The sequence below is a fragment of the Lepus europaeus genome, chromosome 8, assembly GCF_033115175.1.
Source record: "Lepus europaeus isolate LE1 chromosome 8, mLepTim1.pri, whole genome shotgun sequence".
In the NCBI taxonomy this organism is placed as follows: Eukaryota; Metazoa; Chordata; class Mammalia; order Lagomorpha; family Leporidae; genus Lepus; species Lepus europaeus.
Window position 1 is genome coordinate 3,910,332 of NC_084834.1, and position 22,000 is coordinate 3,932,331.

Here is a 22,000-nt window from a genome sequence, read left to right on the forward strand (position 1 = left end):
GGGAATGCAAACTGGTTAAGCCACTGTGGAAGTCTGTCTGGAGATTCATCAGAAACCTGAACATAACCCTACCATACAACCCAGCCATCCCACTCCTTGGAATTTACCCAAAGGAAATTAATTTGGCTAATAAAAAAGCCATCTGCACATTAATGTTTATTGCAGCTCAATTCATAATAGCTAAGACCTGGAACCAACCCAAATGCCCATCAACTGTAGACTGGATAAAGAAATTATGGGACATGTACTCCATAGAATACTATACAGCAGTAAGGAACAATGAAACCCAGTTATTTGAAACAAGATGGAGGGATCTGGAAAACATCATGCTGAGTGAATTAAGCCAGTCCCAAAGAGACAAATATCATTTGTTTTCCCTGATTGGTGACAACTAACTGAGCACCAAAGGGGAAACCTGTGGAAGTGAAATGGACACTATAAGAAACAATGACCTGATCCGCTTTTGTCCTGACTCTAGATGTACAATGTAATACTTTATCCTTTTTAGTATTTGTTGTTGTAGTAGTTGTTCTAGTACTAGTGGTTAAACTCTGTAATTAACACACAATTATTCTTAGGTGTTTAAATTTTAACTGAAAAGTGATCCCTGTTAAATTTCAGAGTGGAAAAAGAGAGGGAGGAGATGCACAGTTTGGGACATGCACAATCAGTCTTGCCCCAAATGAAGGAGTTAGAAATGTGCCAGGGGATTCCAATACAATCCCATCAAGGTGGCAAGTACCAATGCCATCTCACTAGGCCAAGTGATCTATTTCAGTTCACATTCGATGGCTTAGACAGGTCTAAAAATAAAAGGGATCACACAAACAAGACAAGTGTCTGCTAATACTAACTGATAGAATCAAAAAAGGAGAGAAATATCCAACATGGGAAGTGGGATACACAGCAGACTCATAGAATGGCAGATGTCCTAAACAACACTCTGGCCTCAGAATCAGCCCTTAAGGCATTCGGATCTGGCTGAAGAGCCCATGACAGTATTGTAGGCATGGAAAGCCAAGATACCATGGAAAAGAAAAAAAGAAGAAGACCTAAATGAATGATCTCTGTGAGTGAGATCCCAGTGGAAAGAACGGGGCCATCAAAGAAGGAGGTACCCTTCTCCGAAGGGAGGAGAGAACTTCCACTTTGACTGTGACCCTATCAGCATAAGATCAAAGTCAGCGAACTCTAAAGGCTTCCATAGCCCTGGCAACTCATGACTAGAGCCTAGGGAGATTACTGACGCCATGAACAGGAGTGTCAAATGGTTAAGTCAGCAACAGGAGTCACTGTGTACTTACATCCCATGTGGGATCTGTCCTTAATGTATTGTCTAATGTGCAGTGATGCTATAACTAGTACTGAAACAGTATTTTTACACTTTGTGTTTCTGCGTGGGTACAAACTGATGAGATCTTTACTAATTACATACTGAATCGATCTTCTGTATATAAAGATAATTGGAAATGAAAAAAAAACCTGGTGTTAAATTGGAAATGGCATAGAAAATTAATTAATTTAAAAAAATATATTATGTAGGATCTCTGTCTTTAATGTGCTGTACACCCTTATTTAATGCTATAACTAGTACTCCAACAGTATTTTTTTTCTTTTCTTTTCACTTTGTGTTGCTATATGGGGGCAAACTGTTGAAATCGTTACCTAATTTATACTAAACTGATCTTTTGTATACAAAGAGAATTGAAAATGAATCATGATGTGATAGGAAGGGGAGAGGGAGCGGGAGGGGGGAGGGTTGTGGGTGGGAGGAAAGTTTTGGGAGGGGGAAGTCATTGTAACCCATAAGCTATACTTTGGAAATTTATATTCATTAAATAAAAGTTTAATAAAGCATTGTGCCTTCACTGAATTTTCTTGTGCCCCCCCTCCCACTTTTTAATGCTACAGACATATGCTCTGACACTGTGAAGTCAAGTCTGATGTGTGTGCACAGGCATGTGCACATGCGTGCTCAATACATACGGGTTTTTCTGGCAGAATCTTCTACAAAAAGAGAGGAGATGTCTTCATCCACTCCGGCTTCGTTCTTTGCAATGCAAGTGTACGCTCCTGTATCTTCATAGCGTACATTGCTTATGTGGACCTCACTTCCATTTGCTGAGAACAGAAGGTAAATGCAACTTGTAAACTACAGATTCAGTTTCAGTACACTGCTTCCAAATTACTCAGTTAACAGTTCTCATAGCTTGTCCTAATTAAACTACTTTCCTTCCTACCTCCATACTTTGGAGACAAGCCAAACAATTCCAGAAGCATTCAAGTGTTCTGTAAATTGTGCCATCATTCCACTATTGAGTGCCCAATACTCTATATAACATGCGAACACATTAGGTTTTATTCCATTTCTTATAAGTTGTACATGAAGTATTCCACACCAGTAACTATAATTTTATTTATATATGTATTTATAATATCCAGACCACACTTTTTCCTAAAGCTTTCACAGAATTTTAACAATGATAATATTGCTCATATGCAAGAAGTTACCTGAAAAGACCATTTCATGGAAAATTAAGTGAGCTACATAATGCAAATATGCTATTGACATTCACCAAGCTTTTTATTGAGTTCTTATAGATCTGGAATTATTAGGTATGCAAGGCAGAAAGATAACAACATATGATCTGTGTACAAGAGTTTTAGTCTTTACTAGAATATATATAAAAATTTACATTATAATATGGAAATGTATGTAGTCAGTGTATAACCTAATAGATAAGAGTGCTTAATCCAGGGTTGGCACTGTGGCATAGTGGGTAGAGACACAGCCTGCAGTGCCAGCATCCCATATGGGTGCCAGTTCGAGTCCACTTCCGATCCAGCTCTCTGCTATAGCCTGGGAAGGTAGTAGAAGATGGACCAATCCTTGGGCCCCTGCACCTGCATGGGTAATCCATGGGAGGCTTCTGGCTCCTGGCTCCTGATTGGCCCTGCTATAGCTGTTGTGGCCACTTCAGGAGTGAATCAGCAGATGGAAGACCTTTCTCTCTCTGCCTCTCTGTAACACTGCCTTTCAAATAAATAAATCAATCTTTTTTTTTCTTGCTTTAAAAAAGAGAGTGTTGGGGACCATGCTGTGGCATAGTGGGTAAGGCCACCACCTGCAGTGCCAGCATCCATAAAGGTTCTGGTTTGAGTCCCGGCTTGTCCACTGCTGATCCAGCTCTCATCTATGGCCTGGGAAAGCAGTAGAAGACTGTCCAAGTCCTTAGGCCCCTACACCCATGTGGGAGACTCAGAAGCTCCTGGCTCCTGGCTTCGGATGGGTGCAGCTCTGGCCATGCGGCCAATTGGGAAATGAACCAGCAGATGCAAGACTTCATTCTCTCTCTCTCTCTCCCCTTCTCTCTCTTTGTAACTCTTTCAAATAAAATAAATAAATCTTTAAAAAAAAAAGAGTGTTTAATCCAACTTTTAAATCATCACTAGATAGTATTTTAAGATAATCCATGAATAATGTGGAAACCATGGTATAATCATTCACTCTATATTGACATTATGCTAGGCACTTCAGATATATTATTCTTTAATTGTTCCAACTAATATTCAATTATTGATTGAGGGCTCTGAAATCCATGGTGTGAACTCCTGCCAGTTAACTCAAAGGGTGAGGATAAGAATCTTTTTCTAAATAAAATCCAGCATTGGTTACAGTCATTTGTTTAGGTTTCTTTTCTTTCCTTTTCTTTTTGTGTGGATGTCCATAGACTTTCCTGAGTGTCTTTTTGTAAGAGTGTGTTCCACGTTATCCATGACAATAACAACATGTGCAGTAGAATGGAACAAATCTATTTGTGATAACTGGTCCAGCCCGGTTTGAGGAAAGAAGAATGGAAAAACAATGGTAAAGAGCTTGGAGCCATGCTTAGGAGCCAATGACTCTCAAGGAATAAGAAGGAGATGTGGAGAGGCAGTGGCTGTTTGGACTGATAATCATTTCAATAATTTGGATCTGTTTCTCCACTTACAAATGTTTACTGAACATTCCCCTCCCATCCCTAACAATCAAACAGGTTGGCAGGTTTTTGTTTTGGCTTTGTTTTTTTCAGAAATAAAAGAGCCCAGCAAATATATTTCAGGTTTTGTGAACCAACTACTCAACTCTATCACAGCAACATGAAAAGTAGGTATAGATTTTAAGATGCCTGCGGTCGGCTTTGGAGTGCCCAGATCTTGGATCTGGTTCCCAATTTCACTCTCCTTCAGGCACAGACCCTGGGAGACAGCAGTGATGGCTCAAGTAATCAGATTCCTGTCATTCATGCAGTACACCTGGATTGTGTTCTAAGCCCCTGGCTTTGTACTGGCCCAGTCCCAGCTGTTGTGGGCATGTGGGAGTGAACCAGCAGATAGGTGGTCTTACTTCCTGTTCATCTGTCTCCCTCTCTCTCTACCTTTCTCTGTCTCTCAAATAATAAAAAAAAAAATGGATTTTTTTTAAAAAGAGAACAATATATTTATATCTGCACCAACGCATTATTTTACATGAAATTTGGCCCCCTCCAAAGATCGTACCTTTTTTTCAAGGCCCACATATTTAATAACCAAAACCTTGCAGATTTTCCTAAAACTTCAAATCAATTTAATCTAGCTTTATATATTATATTCTAATATTGCCATATATATTCCTAATCTATATGACACATCTTTCCCTCACCCACTATGTAATCTTTAATTCCTAAATGTTTTCCTCTTCACAGTGCCTAAACTACTAGGTCCCTTGTCTAATTATTATTGTAACACATCTGCATTTCTAACCTCCAGAAGTAGAATAAGCTAAGCCATTTCAGCACCTGGTGTTTCTGCACCTTGCTCTTTGTTAAATTATTAGACCACTGCATAAACAAGTTTTCAAATTCACAGTATTCAATTAGCAGGCTAATTGGTGCTATTTTACATCCATTTCATTTACCTTTTCCAGCTAGTTTTTTTCTGGTAACTTATTCTACTTTTACTTCTAATTTTTCATGCTTTTATTTTGATAGCTCCTGTCTTAATAATAATTCCCTTTCTCAAAGCAGTGGCTTGTCCTTTATAACATGAAATAAACAGAAGTTATCAGAAAGTAAACAAAAATTCTTGTTCCTGGCTTCACCTCTCTTTAGTTCTCAAAGAACATTCTCTGTTTATTTTTGGCAAATCTTCTCTCCTTTCCTGCAGATTTCTGTGACTATCTGCACCTGCCCTTCTCCTGTTCCTCTACTGATCTTTTAATCAGACTTTTGCATTTCCAAGAAGAAAATCCTGTCTTTCTGCAAGCAGCTGCTGCCTCCCCAGTTCTCTTCCTCTCAAAATCTAGAGAGCTTTCACATGTATTATCTTTCCATTTCTAAGCCCACTGAGGACTGACTGCTACTGGTACTGCCTTCCAAATGCCACAAAACTAGCAGGTAACCTAAGGTATTGGATACTTTCATGACCTTCTGTGACCTTTCATCTGACACTGTTGAGCTCATTTCCCGATTTCAACTTTCCCTGCTTTTCTTTTGTGGGATCACTGGTTTAGTGTCTCTTTGCTGATTTTTAGTCTTTCTGTATTAGTTATCTTTGCTTTGCTACTAATAAAATATCCATACTTTCCTGATATCTTAGTTACAATCATTCAAACATTATCCTGTCCATTGCCACTGTTATTTAGTTAGTGCCTAGACTTGGCTCTCACACTCATGCGAAAGCAGCATCTGATGAAGGTGGATAATTAAACAGCTACAGCATTTAGTAATATATAGTTACATATAAACCCAGCTAGGCTTTGGTTCTCTGTATGCCCACATTCATGTCTTAGGTTGTCCTTCAATTTACTTTTAGAAGTTTATTTACTTTTTTAAAATTTATTTGAAAGGCAGAGAAATAGAGAGAGAGACAAACATACTGTAACAGCAGTAACGCCATGTCTAAAGCCTGGAACAGCTGGGGTTGGGCCAGGTGGAAACTGGGAGTCAGGAACTTGATGAGTCATCCACAAGGGTGACAGAAACCCAAGGGTTGGAGCCATCAATCATGCATTGCAGGGCACACATTAAGCAGGAAGCTGGGATAGAGAACGGAGCCAGGACTGGAACCCAGGACTCCAATATGGGGTGCAGACATCCCAAGCAGGTCAGCCTAATGCTTGCTCTGCAATTCAGGTAATGAAAAAAAATATGTAAAGATTATTAATGCACACTGATTAAAGTGGGATAATTATAAAATTCTATGCAATAAAATGAAATATACTCATTTAAACAATATCAATTGAAAACTTTTTACAATATTAACTAAAGATGTGGAACAAGGAAGACAATGCCTGTGCTACAGCCATTTCAAAAAACGCATTTTCTATGTGCTTTGTCTCACATTGGAAGTCAGATCCATTTATTTTTTATGCTAGTATAAGAAACATGTTCTATGTAATGTCTTTTGCATTATTAAATTATTTAGTCATATAAAATTACCTGTTTTATTTCATTTTCCACATATTTGTTATTATTAAGTATGTATAATAATCTGATCATGCATAGCCAGTTGAATATTATTACATGTAGATTATCTTGTATGTTGGAATGAAATAGCTTACTAACTTTAAAGCAACATAAATGCAAAGCATAACCAGCAAGGTTTTTTTTATTTTTTTTACTTTTTTTCATTTACAAAATACATTGGAAAAAATCCACTAAAAATTGCTGTATTACAAAATACATATTTAATGTAATATTTAAACAGTTCAAAAAGTAACTTTAGAAATGATTTCTATTATGAAAACTATTCTGCTTAACATATTTTCTATAATTCAGAAAACAAGAATTTAAATGATACATAATATAATACTCTGTTACCAAAATAATTACATAATGAATCATTATGGCAAGACTATTTTTTTAAAAAATGATAATATTAAAGGAGTCTATTTTGAATATAATGCCTTAAATATAGCTATTTTTACATACACATGAGATATTCTGTTGCCACAACTCATTTTCCTGTTTTCCTTTAATAATGAAAATATGACAACATTTACTTTAACATTTCTATACGATCTTTTAACTGAAAAGAAATGTAAGAAAAAGGCACCTTGAAGCGTGAGCTGTTTGGAAAGCTTTGGTGTAATATCAATCCCGTTCTTCAGCCAGCCAAGCTGAGGGTTGGGGATGCCTTCTGCATGACACCTGAGACTGGCAGTTACCCCAGGCTCTCTAGCCTGGCTCTCTGGATACACCCGGATGACAGGAGGAACTAAGAGAAGGGGATAAAAAGGTGATTAGTATCCATATTCAGCACTTGACTTGTGAAAATAAGCAAAAACTGAAATAAGAGAAATTGTATATTTTAACCATGCTATTTCTACAGATATTAATTTCAACTCTACTAAGGGTACCAATATTATTTGGAAAAAGATTACGTTAGGATTATGCAATAAAATTTAAAAGACAAGTACGAGACACATGGTTTAAGAAATTAAGTCCTCAAAGAATATTAGAGACATTTCAAAAGGTCATAGAACCAATTCAGAGACTTGGAGTAGACCTCTGGCACAGAGGTTTGAGTCTGCACTTGACATGACTGCATCCCATGTCAAAGTCCCTGCTGTGAGCGACACTGTGAAGCAAATTCCTGCTGATTTATAGTCTGGGGAGGCAGCAGGTAATGGCTCAAGCGCTTGGGTCTCCACTCACTTGGGAAACCTGGTTTGACGTCTAGGTTCTTGGCTTTAATCTGGCCCAGCCACAGCTGCTGCAAACATTTAGGTAATCAACTTTGAAAAAGAGGAAAAACCTGTAGGAATCACACCTTTTGGTTTCAAAACTTATGATAACTTATGATAAATCCAGGGCTATCAAAATAGTGTAACACAGACATAAAGATAAACATATGGCTTTATATAACAGTTAAGAGTAACAAAATAAATACATACATATGTGGCCAACTGACATGACAAGAGTTATGAAAAACCACATTTTTCAAGAATATCCAGGGAGCAGCATTGTGGCACAGCTGGTTATGCTTCTGCTTGTGCTGCCAGCATCCCAAATTAGAGCAACAGTTAAAATCCTAGCTACTCTGCTTCCCATCCAGGCCCCTGCTAATTAATGTCCCTGGAAAAGTAGTGGAAGTTGGCCCAAATGGTTGGGTCCCCACCATCTAAATGGGAGATCTGGATGAAATTCCAGGCTCCTGGCCTCAGCCTGGTCCAGCCCTTGCGGATTATGGCCAATTGGGAGTGAACCAGCATATTTAAGATTTCTATGTTTCTACCTCCCTCTTTGTTGCCCTGCTTTTCAAATAAATAAAATTTTTTGTACCAATAATGATACACAGGTCTCTCTGTGTGTGTGTCTTTGTCTCTCTCACTTTAATTTTAGATCATATATAAGGGAGAACATGTGGTATTTGACTTTAGGGGTCTGGCTTATTTTACTCAACATGATTGTCTCCAGTTGCAACCATTCTGCTGTTTATGGTAGAATTTCATTATTTTTATAGCTGAACTGTATTCATGTATGTATATATAACACGTTTTCTCTATTCATTCTTCGTCTGATGATGGACACCTTGGTTAATTGCAAATTCTGGCTATTGTGAACTGTGCTGCTATAAACATGGTTGTACAGATACCCACCAGTCCCAAATGAAGTCTCAGATGATTGTGGTTCTGGTAAATATTTTGATGGCAACCTCAGAAAAGACTTTGTGCCAGGATCACCTTGGCTAAGCTCTTCTCGAATAATTTAATAACCCATTTCTCTATTTATTATGTTGTATCTCTCTTTTACTATTTTTATTTCATACAGCAGTACTTGTCATTTTAAGTCATGAAGTTTTGAGTAATTCATTATGCATCATTGAAAATTAATAAAGATTGGGGAGGGTGGGGGAGATGGTGGTATAGCAGTGTGAGGTTCTGAGTTGTGTGGGGGGAAATGGATAATCAGTTAGCAGAGGGGATACAAGCTGGTGGCAGAATCACGAGAAGTTCACCCAGAGTAGCCCAGGAGTCCACCACAGACTGCCCAGGTCCACGCCGGGGGAGCAAAGAGGAGGGAGAGGTGGCCAATATACGGTGAAGGAGCCATGCAGAGACCAAGAGAGGAGACTGGTGCCGCCGCTTCCCCAGTGAACCAGGTGAGAAGCAGCCTCTGAGTTCATGGAGCTGTGAACAGCGGCAGGAGGGAAAACTAGGCAAACTGCACTGTGTTTGAAACTCCATGCAGGAAGAAGCAGAAATTGTAGGGGAACAGGCAGGGTGGTTTGGCACACCACGGTCCTTCTGGTCTCACCCCCTTCCCCTAACTGGAGCTACAGCCGGCTGGGAAAAAAATATTGATTGTTTATATTTTAGAGTGTAAGCAGCATATTGATTGTTTACATTTTAGAGAGTAAGCGTCTGCCTCCTGTGTGCACATTCATCAATTGCGGAGGCTACCTCACAATACACAAGGATCACAGCATTTCAGAGTGATTTACTCCCCACCATGCGAGCTGCACAATAAGGAGTATTCCTAAACAGTGAAAACCTGAGACCCTCTCAGGCACCAGTGAGAAGTGCGCCCAGCCCGAGTGGGCAGGACTTAGTGTAGCACAGCCCTACAACCCACCTGCATCAGGATCCGGAAGTAAACAGAGCTCCAGGGGGTGGGGCAGCGTGCTTCCACTTGGATCACATGCACACATAGCAGCTCATAGCAGAGGGGAATCAAATTAAAAATAAAGTCAACCAGAAATCTACCAGGGATGCTGAAGGACAAAGGAAAAATCCTGAATAAGGAAGACTTTATGAATTCACCAGAGAACCAATACAATTCCTCAATAATGGAGCTGAAGATGGGATAGAGGATATGACAGCAAGGAATTCAGAACATTAATAGATGACGTAGAAGCAATCAGAAACAAATTCATGATTTAAATGAAAAGTACTCCCAAGAAATTGGGATTTTTGAAGAGAAGCCAGAATGAAATACTAGAAATTAAGAATTCAATGGACCAAATAAAAAATGCAGAGGAATCTCTTAGCAATAGAATAGATGAAACAGAAGAAGGAATATCAAGACTAGAAAATAAACTTTCAGAAATAATATAGTCAGACCAAAAACAGAAAGAAATTAGAAAATTAAAAATCATAGTGGGAGAGTTATAAGATTCTATCAAATGAACAAATTTATGGATCCTAGGAATTCCAGAAGGTGTGGAAAGAGACAAGGGATTAGAAGGCCTTCTTAATGAAACAATAAAGGGAAATTTCCACAATTTGGAGAAAGAGACATCCTAGTACAAGAAATAGATCTCCCAATAGACTGGACCAGAAAAGAACTTCTCCATGACACACTGTAGCAAAATGCAGCTCAGTGAAACAACAAGAACAGATCTTAAAATGTACATGATAGAAAGGACAAATTACATTCAGAGGAAACCCAATTAGACTCAAGCAGGACTTCTCATTGCAAACCCTGCAGGCAAGGAGACAATGGCGAGACATATTCCAAGTCCAAAGAGAAAAAAATATGTCAACCCAGAATACTGCACCCTGCAAAACTCTTATTTATGACTGAAGGAGAAATATGGATTTTCCACAGCAAGCAGAAATTGAAAGAATTTGTAACCATGACCCAGCCCTATATAAGATGCTCAAGGATGTTTTACACACAGAAACAGACACATCACTACAAAAGAAGATGAATGCAGAAAAGGACCCAGCAAAAGTACAAATGAAATCCCAAATACATAAACAGGAGTATTTACGGAAACATGGCAGGCAAAAGAAGGTATTTAACAACAGTCACACTGAATGTAAATGGTCTCAACTCTCCAGTTAAAAAACAGACTGGCTGAATGGGTAAAAATGTAAACCCATCTGTTTTCTGCCTACAAGAAACACACCGTATCAACAAAGATGCATGCGACTGAAAGTGAAAGGATGGGAAAAGATACTAACAAAAACCTAAAAAGAGCTGGCATAGATATCCTAACATCAGAAAAAAACAGACTTCAACACAAAAACTGTTAAAAGAAACAAAGAGGGACACTGTATAATGACTAAAGGACCAATTCAACAGGAAGATGTGACTACTATAAAGGTATGTGCACCTAATTACAGGGCACCTGGCTATTTGAAAGAATTGTTAAGGTATTTAAAGGGAGATATTGACTCAAATACAATAGTATTGGGGGACTTCAATACCCCAGTTTCAGCAATGGACAGATCAAGCAGACAGAACATCAACAAGGAGCAAATCGACACCACAACAGAGCTAATTGACACCACAAAACAAATAGACTTAGCAGATATCTACAGAGCCTTCCACCCCACTGCCACAGAATACACATATTTCTCCCTGGTGCATGGAATGTTCTCTAGGATAGACCACAGGCTAGGCCATAAAGTAAGTCTCAGCAAATTCAAAACTATCGAAATCATACCATGTATCTTCTCAGGCCACAAAGCAGTGAAGCTGTAAATTAACAATTCAAGAATCTCTATATCATACGCAAACACACAGAGAATGAACAACATATTTCTGAATCAACAATAGGTCATAGAATAAATCAAAGGAGAAATCAAAAACATTCTGGAAACAAATGAAGACAGCAATACAGCATACCAAAACTTGTGGGATACAGCAAAATCAGTGTTAAGAGGGAAGTTTTACAGCAATTGGTGCCTACATCAAGAAAGTGGAAAGGCACCAAATAAATGAACTATCCATGCAACTTAAGGATCTAGAAAAGCAATAGCAAAACAAACCCAAAACTAGAAGAAAAGAAATAGAGAAGAGATCATCAAAATTGAAAAAAAAAATACAAATGATCAGCAAAATGAAAAGCTTTTTTTTTTTGAAAAAATAAGCAAAATTGAGACACAATGCCCAACTAAATAAATAAAGGAGAAAGAGAATGCAAATCAATAAAATTAGAGATGAAAAAGGAAATGTAACAACAGAGAACCACAGAAATAAAAAGAATCATTAGAAACCACTACAAATAGCTGTATGCCAACAAACTGGGAAACCTAGAAGAAATGAATAGATTCCTACACACATTCAACCTACATAAATTGAGCCTGAAGACATAGAAAACATAAACAGATCCATAATCAAGATAGAAATTGAATCAATAATAAAGGCCCTCCCAATAAAGAAAAACCCAGGACTGGATGGCTTCACTGATGAATTCTATGAGAAATTAAAAGAAGAAGTAACTCCAATTCTTCTCAAGCTATTCAAAACAATTGAAAGGGAAGGAATCCTCCCAAATTTTTTTTATGAAGGCAGCATTACCTTAATTCCTAAACCCAGAAAAGATGAAATAGAGAAAGAGAACTAAAGACTATGTTCCATGATGAACATAGATGCAAAAATTCTCAACAAAATTTTGGCCAGTTGAAGGTAACAACACATCAGAAAGATCATTCACCTGGACCAAGGGGAATTTATCCTTGGTATGCAGGGATGGTTCAACATTCGCAAGTCAATGTGATACATCACATTAACAAATTGAAGAAACAAACTATATGATTATCTTAATAGATACAGAGAAAGCATTTGACAAAATACAATACCCTTTTATCATGAAAACTCTAAGAAAATTGGATTTAGAAGGAACATTCCTCAACACAAAGCAATTTATGACAAATCTATGACCAGCATCATATTGAATGGTGAAAAGCTGGAAGCATTCCCATTAATATCTGGTACCAGACAAAGATGCCCACTCTCATTAATGCTATTCAATATAGTCCTGGAAGTTTTAGCCAGAGCCATTAGGCAAAAAAAAGATATCAAAGGGATACAAATAGTGAAGCAAGAAGTCAAACTATCCCTATTTGCAGATGACATGATTCTATATATAGGGAATCCAAAAGACTCCACAAAGAGACTATTGGAACTCATAGAAGAGTTTGGTAAAGTAGTGAGATATAGAATCAACATGGAAAAATCAATAGCCTTTGTATACACAGACAATGCCATAGTTGAGAAAGAATTTCTAAGATCAATCCCATTCACAATAGCTACAAGAAAATCAAATGCCTTGGAATAAACTTAACCAAAGATGTCAAAAATCTCTACGATGAGATTTACAAAACATTAAATAAAGAAATAGAAGATACAAAAAGTTGGAAAAATCTTCCATATTCATGGATTAGAAGAATCAATATCATCAAAATGTCCATTCCTCAAAAACCAATGTACGGATTCATTGTGATACCAATCAAAGTACCAAAGACATTCTTCTTAGATCTAGAAAAAAAATTATGCTGAAATTCATATGCAGCCACAGGAGACTTCGAATAGCTAAAGCAATCTTATACAACAAAAACAATGCTGGCAGCATCACAATACCAGATTTCATGGCATACTATAAGGCAGTTCTAATCAAAGCAGCCTGGTACTGGTAACTGGTACAAAAACAGATGCATAGACCAATGGAACAGAATAGAAACGCCAGAAATCAATCCAAACATCTACAACCAACTTATATTTGACCAAGGAGCTAAAACCATTGCCTGGAGCAAGGATAGTCTCTTCAACAAATGGTGTTCAGAACTCTGGATGTCCACATGCAGAAGTATGAAGCAAGACCCTTACCTTACACCTTACACAGAAATCCACCCAACATGGATTAAAGATCTAAATCTATGACCTGACACCATCAAATTAATTGAGAACATTGGGGAAACCCTGCAAGACATTGGTACAGGCAAAATGTTCTTGGGAAAGACCCCAGAGGCACAGGTAGTCAAAGCCAAAATTAACCAATTGGATCACTTCAAATTGAGAAGTTTGAGAAGCTTTTGTATGGCAAAATAAACAGTCAGGAAAGTGAAGAGACAACCAACAGAATGGAAGAAATTATTTGCTAAATACTCAACTGATAAAGAATTAATCTATAAAGAGATTAAGAATCTCTACAACAACAAAACAAAAAACCCCAGTTAAGAGTTGGGCAAAGGACATAACAGACATTTTTTTAAAAGAGGAAATCCAATAGGCACATGAAAAACTGTTAAGGGTCACTAGGTGTCAGGGAAATGCAAATAAGATCTACAAATGAGGTTTCATCTCACTCCAGTTAGAATGGCTTTCATACAGAAATCAACAAACAACAAATGCTGGAGTGAATGTGGGGAAAAAGGTACCCTAATCCACTGTTGGTAAGAACATAACTAGTAAAGCCACCATGGAAGACAGTTTGGAGATACTTCAAAAATCTGAATATAGACCTACCATATGCCCTAGCCATCCCACTCCTGGGAATTAACCCAAGGTAAATCAGTAAATAAAAGAGCTGTTTGCACCTCCATGTTTATTGCGCTCAATTCACAATAGCTAAGACATGGAATCAACCTAAATGACCATCAACTGAGGACTGGATAAAGAAATTATGGGATATGTACTAAACAGCAGTAAAAAAAAATGAAATCTCATCATTTGCAACAAAATGAACCAATCTGGAAAACTTCATACTTAGCAAAATAAGCCAATCCCAATGGGACAAATACCATATGTCCTCCCTGATCTGTGAGAACTAGCACACCTAAAATGAAAGCTATAGAAGTGACATTGACACTTTGAGAAGCAATCACCTGAACAGTTCTCATCTTGACTGTCGAGGAACAGTTTTTTATTTTTATTGTTTTGCTTTTGTCTTATTCACACTATATGTTGAACCCTTTACATAACATAGAGTTAATCATATATATATATATATATATATATAATATGTATACATTATATATGTAGTCAATTGATAATATATCTCATTATAAAGTAAGAGGGGGAATAAGAGAGGGAGGAAGAAGTTTCTAACTGTAAAGCTGCAACATGCCATCTTAATTGTTTAAGTAATCATATTAAGTGTTAAAGTGAACATATAGATAGGATTAAGTGTTAGAGACCATATAAATAGCATCAAGTACCTGGTAATAACAACAGAATTAACAAGGAGGGAATGTCCAACATGGGAAGCAGTCCACACAGCAGACTCATAGAATGACAACCTCTTTAAGTAATTCTCTGACCTCAGAATCAGCCCTTAAGGCATTCAGATGTGGCTGGAAAGCCCATGAGAGCAATGCAGGCATGGAAAGCCAAGACACTGTGGCAAAAATATCCTACATGGAAGATCCATGTAAATGAGTCCCCAGTGGAAAGAAGGGGCCATTCAAGAAGAATGTACTTTTGGGCCAGGGCTGTGGCGCAGCATGTTAATGCCATGGCCTGAAACACTGGCATCCCATATGGGTCCATTTGAGACTTGGCCACTCCACTTCCAATCCAGCTCTCTGCAGGGCCTGGGGCCCCTGCACCCACATGGGAGACCTGTAAGAAGCTCTTGGCTCCTGGCTTCGGATCAGCGCAGCTCTGGCCATTTAGGCCAATTGGGGAGTGAACCAGAGGATGGAAGACCTCTCTCTCTCTCTCTCTCTCTCTCTCTCTCTCCTTCTCTCCTCTCTCTTGTGTAACTCTGACTTTCAAATAAATAAATAATGCTTAAAAAGAAAAAAAAAGAATGTACTTTTCTCTGAAGGGAGGAGAGAACTTCCATTTGGCTTATGGCCTAATCTAAATAATAACAAGAGTTTGTGGTCACAAAAGGTTTCCATATCTTTGGCAGCTCATGGCAAGAGCCTCGAGTAATCACTAAGGTCATAAATAATATTGTTAATTGTTAAATCAACAACAGCAGTCACTGTGCATTAACTCCCCATGTAGGACCTTTATCCTTAATGAAATGTACTATGAGAATTAACTGCAAAACTTGTTTTCAAGCAATATTTTTTATTGTGTATGTATATGTGTGCAAACTGTTGAAATCCTTACTTAATATAGAGTTGGTCTTCCATATATAAAGTTGATTAAAAATGAATCTCAAAGAAGAACGGGATGGGAGAGGGAGTATCTGGTGGGATGGGAGAGGGGGAGGGAAGGTGAGTATGTGGGGAAAACCACTATATTCATAAAGTTCTACCTATGAAAATTGTATTCATTAAATAAAAGCTTTCTAAAAAGAGAAAACTAGTAAAATTTCCAATTTGCATTATAAAGCCAATATAAACTTAATACCAAAATTTGAAAAGAGCATTATAAGAAAGAATAAATATGGGTCAATGTCACTCATGGAATTAGACAAAAAAGTCCCAAAGAAAATATTATAAAGTGAAACTTGTTAGAATACTAAAATGGTAACACCACATGACGTATTGATTTCATTATACACTTCCAAGCTAGGAAGTCCATCCTCATCTCCCAGGTGGGTGGCAGAGGCCTACGTAATGGGTCCATTCTGTATTGCCTTCCCAGGCACAGCTGTAGGAAGCTGAATTAGACATTTAGCCACAGTAATTCAAATCAGTCTAATTCCATAGGGACGCTGGTGTTTCAAGCAGTGGTTTAATTCACTGTGCCACAATACCAGCCCCAATCTATAGAAACGTTCTAAAGATTGTGTCCCATGTGTAAATGCTCACTTTTTCTTTACTAAGTCAATTACTCCAAATCCATGGTGAATTGTAAAATGGTAGGTTGATGCAGATGGACAAGAGATGACATGATCTCAGTGCACTGCTCAATAACTCTAACACAACAAGTTTTGTACTGCAGAAGGACTGATAAGGTTGTAATTTTTTTTTTTTAATTTATTTGACAGAAAGAGTTGGACAGTAAGAGACAGAAAAAGAGAAAAAGGTCTTCCTTCCACTGGTTCACTCCCCAAATGGCCGCTTCGGCCGGTGCTGCGCCGATCCAAAGCCAGGAGCCAGGTGCTTCCTCCTGGTCTCCCATGCAGTGCAGGGCCCAAGCACTTGGGCCATCCTCCACTGCCTTCCCAGGCCATAGCAGAGAGCTGGACTGGAAGAGGAGCAACCAGGACTAGAATGGTTATAGAGAGATAGGAATTGTTAACACAGAATTTTTTTTTATTTAAAAAGATATATTTATTAGAAAGGTACAGTTACAGAGAAGCAGAAGCAGAGAGAAAATTCTTTCATCTGCTGATTCACTCCCAAGATGACCACAACAGCCAGAGCTGAGCGATACAAAGCCAGAAGCCAGGGGCTTAACTGGGTCCCCCACAAGGGTTCAGGGGCCCAATCCAGGACTAGAACCAGCTCCCATATGGGATGCCAGCACCGTAGGCAGTGGCTTTAGCTGCTATGCCACAGTGTCAGTCCCAATACAGAATGCTTTAAAGCAAAGTACAAAGGGTTTTTGAAGTGTTCAGGAGTCCAACAGGTGGAAAAGTGAATAATTGTTGGAGAAGCATTGACTGCAGAGGCCCAACGCTGAATAACTGACAATATTTCAATGCATGTATTTTCAACATAAGTTGTGTCACAGGTAATTAAATATATGTCATGTGCAATTGTACTGAGAGTCAATTTTTCAATTTTCCTCCAACAATGCTGTGAAAAATTATGCATTTATTCAATAACCTTATACGCCTTGATTATCTACTAGTGTCAGGTACTCCAAGCACACTATAAAAGCCATTATAATGTATAATTTTGCAGGAAAATGGCCCAGGAATTATGGGATAATGGACTATTAATTATAGAATTTTCAAATGATCAAGCAACCTGGATTTTTGAGGTTAGATGAAAATGTGAATACATGAGGGCAAATGATTTAGACATTTTAATTTTGATATCTAAAAGCACACTGTTCTTTTCATGAAATACTAATACACTATCACTAATACATATTGAATATACTCACAATAAGATAGTTTTCTCAATTACACAGGGTTATCCTTTTAATATTAAAAATAAGGTGAATATTTGTTTATACAAAAGTTTTTACCCATGAATTATTGACCTCAGATTTTGAAACTTCTAAGTTAATGAAAACAGTATTACTTGTTATTTACGATGAGATCAATGTTGAGATGAATACTCACTGTGCTCCTTAGTAGTTATGTGGTCTTAGGCACTCTTTCAAACCTATCTGTAGTCATCATTTTCTTATATATAAAATAGATTCTATAGCAGATTTTTGAAAAAGAGATTTTAACAAGAGATTCCTTTACTTATTTTAAAAGTCAGTGTTACAGAGAGAGGAAAAGACAAAGAGAAACAGACATCTTCCTTCTACTAGTTCACTCCCCAGATGTTTGCAAGGTCAGCACTGGGTGAGGTTGAAGCCACAGGGAGCTGGATTGTAAGCTGAGGCATGAACTGGCACCCCATGGGATGCGAGCGCCACAGGCTGTAGGTTTACATGCTAGGCCACAATGCTGGGCCCTATATCAGATTTTAAGCTTGTAAAAACAACACGAAATAATAAAAGTAAAGAAGACTTGTATATAGCAAAGCAAACTCTCATATACATATATAAATGTAACTATTACCAAACTATCAACAGGTAGGTGGGTAGATAAATGATAGACAGATGACATAGATAAATAGACATAAAGATAGAATATGCACCATAAATAATAAGCTCATGACTAGAAGGGATTTGTCTTATATAATCATTGCACCACCCCCACCCCCAACACAGCTGAGTGATGGAAGCAGCATATTGTCTGGAAAAGTGGTCTACAGAATGTGTTACAAGATTTCACACGTACCTCTTTTTACACTCTCACTTCAGCATTTATTTAGAATGACTGAGAGCATGTATACTCTGCATTTGTATTAGTAAGACTATGACTTGATATACAAGTAATGGGGCTCCAGTTCATAGCCAAAGAAGTTTCTGCGGGAGATATCTCAGCAAAAGGCAATGGACAAAAACCTTTCGTTCAGCTTAACTATCCACTAATCTTTGGTTAATGGGTACACTTTGTACTACATATTATATTTGTCCATCAGAAAGCTGACAAAACAAAGATACAAAGTTACCAACCAATCTGAGATTCTCCTTCTAAACTAAAGTTAATGCCAACACTCTTCTTTCTAGTGATTAGATGCTCCACTGTATACACACTTGACTTCCTCATGAATAAGTGACAATATTCTAGATATAACGAAGCTAAAAGTGATGCAAATTAAAAGTAGTTGAAGCTATCATAATACAACTATAGATATGTTGTCACCCCACTGTTCCCTTGATTCCATTTCTTAGCCATAGTCTATAATTTTAACTTAGGCTCATGTCATGTGCAACACATACACCCCAAAACAGGGGCCTCAGGGAAGCCCAGTCATTCTTTGATTCCACCATGGAACTATACCTTGTGTATTGCTTTAATATTCAGAAGAGTGTAAAATAACAACTTTCAAAATTCTAATCTCAGAAGATACCTGCTGCACTATTAATTCCTCTCCTAAATTTAATTCAAAAGAAAAAGCACACACCAATATGTATGACAATGGCAAAAAATAAAACCAAGTTCAGATATTTTCTCTTGTTAATGACTACTTAAATGCTTTGTTTTAAAATATTAAATAATTTTCAAAGAGAATTCTTACCATAACTTCATGCCTGCTTTACTGGTGAAATAAGGCACATGTTTAGGTTTATCTCATCTAGCAAACAGTAGTTTTTGTAGTATTCTACTTCATTTAAGACTAAAATAACTTTTTAAAGAGATATGTTAATATATTTATAACAAGCATATATGTTAGTATACTTATAGGAAGCCCACACGACCATAAGATCTATAGTAAATATGTAGCTTTCAAATGATCAGAACTAATCTCTCATTTCTCATCAACTAGAGAGTCGGAAAATGAGCTTTTAAAAATGACTTGTAGAGGGGCCAGAATTGTGGTGCAGTGCATTAAGCTGATGTTTGCATTGCCAGCTGGGCAAGTCTCTGCTACTCGGCTTCTATTGTGGATTCCAGCTAACATATCTGAGAAGGAAGAAGGTGATGGCCCAAGTACGTGGGTCTCTGTCACCCATGTGGGAGACCCGGATGGAGTCTGTGGATCTTGGCTTCACCCCGGTACAAATCTAGCTTCTATAGCCATTTGGGGAGTGAACAAACAGATGAAAAATCTCCCTCGCTGCACTCTCGCTCTCTCTCGCTCTCTCTCGCTCTCTCATGCTCTGCCTTTCAAATAGATAAATGAATAAATTATTTTAAAAAGACATATATGGAGAACCTATCTAAATAATAACTCTCAATAAACAGTAAAAGAATGCATATTTTGCTGCGGGATTTATGGACAAAGTAAGGATGAGATTTTTGGCAACGTTCTTTGGAATAATAAAACAAACAAACAGAAACAGAGACAACCTAAATACAATGAGAATTAATTTGAGGAGAAGGGCCTGAATCCATAGAATGATAACTTCTCCATTACTTCTATTAGAAAACACGGCCATAATAGGAGATGCTTGTTCCATCACTGACACTCCCCTAGGAGAACTTTTCAAACAAGGTGCTGTTTCCCTCTGCTCTCCTAACTGCTTCATTTTTATTGATATACTTATGAATAAGCAGGCAGAAATTCTTTGAACCATAATTCTGATATTGATTTTTAACAGCAAAATAGACACATACAAAAAGTAACATTCTCACATAGTAAGCGTACCATTTGGTCTATTGTATTGAATGGTGCTCTGAGATAGAAGTGATTGGCATAACAACCACTTAACCTCAGTGATGCTCTACACATTTAAGAGTAGGTTATTTTTCCCAGGATATATACTATGAAATATAAATGAGGATTGATGGCGGCCTAAATTAAAAAGTCAATAATCCTCCAGAGAACATTTTAAACCATTTTGTTACAGTCATTTTTACTTAGGAAGCACACTTTGTGAACTTGTCTATTCTACTGGCAATGCATGGAAAAAGAAGCTGATGAAGACCACTGAGGGGTCTCAGGTTGGTTACAGAATCAGATTTGCATGCACTAGCATGAACATCCTTAAATAGGCTTCTCATATTTTATGCAAAAGGTGATATTTAAGGGTAAGCTTCTGTACATTGAATATTTCTTAATGATTCTCTTGCTAAAATAACTCAGCATGCCCTCAATTGAAATAGTCCAATTTTGGCTTATTTGATTTAATATCAAGTAAAGTCAAACACCACCAATATCAGATAAAATAATGTATGCATACATTTACACACACATAGAAACATGTTAAATAAATAATACATTCCATGAAAATTTATTTTATAAAACATAATGTTATTTGCTATGGAAAAGGATACACGAGGATATAAACGCATGGATTTACTCACGCATAAAATTTAAGGAAAGTATAAAATCAGACGTCCACTTTTTAGTTTGATGATAAAAATTTACTACTACTGAGAGAGCACCTACTGTTGTACATATTGTATACGTTGTGCAGTATACTTTGACGGTAACTCTCCTTCTATTTATTAATTAACTTTCATATTTCTCTTGTCCACGTTATCCTGTTGAGTGAGTACTGAATTCAGTTTTTGAAATTAGCCAGGAGGAGGCCTCAAACAAATATGCTCCTGGCCTGACTTGTCTCATCTGGTCTTGATCATACAATAAATATCTCCATAGAAATGTCTGCTGCAAGTTGACTACTTGGCATCCAAATTTTAGTTCTGAACTACATATCTGGCCATGAAACATAAGGTATACTGCAGATCCAGTTAGGTCAACTCAATCAATGTATTATATTTTGGAGAGAGATTCATAATTCTAATCAAGGAGAATATTACTATTCAAGGAAATTTAACTTCTTATTTCAAAATATTCAGTTATGTATTTCTTTGAGAGTCAAAGAGAGAACATTGCCACTCACTGGTTCATCCCTCACATGCCTGCAGCAGCCATAATTTTGCCAGGCCAATATGGGAATCAGAAAATTAATCCAGGCCTCCATTATGAGTGGCAGGGACCAAACGTTTTGACCATTCCCCATTTTCTTCCAGGGTGCACGTTAGTAGGTTCAGGAGTGGAGCCTGACCCAAACCAAGGCACTTCAATGTGAAATATTGGTATCTGAAGTAGCATCTTAACAATTTGGCCATATTCCAGCCCTGAACTACTTCTTTCTATTGCTAAATTAAAATAAATAAACAAGGAAATAAATTGGACAGTAAAATAAATTCTTATTTAGCTTAT

The 22,000-nt window shown here is 37.5% G+C and overlaps 1 protein-coding gene across 1 annotated transcript in view; it reads right to left on the minus strand.

Moving 5' to 3' along the window:
• Positions 1 to 22,000, minus strand: part of FSTL5 (follistatin like 5) — an 873,635-nt gene that overhangs the window by 164,651 nt on the left and 686,984 nt on the right. The window contains exons 9-10 of the mRNA XM_062198990.1: positions 7,075 to 7,236; positions 1,987 to 2,121 (exon numbers count right to left, since the gene is read on the minus strand). Of these exons, the coding sequence (XP_062054974.1) occupies positions 1,987 to 2,121; positions 7,075 to 7,236 (297 nt within the window). The remainder of the gene's footprint in view (positions 1 to 1,986; positions 2,122 to 7,074; positions 7,237 to 22,000) is intronic.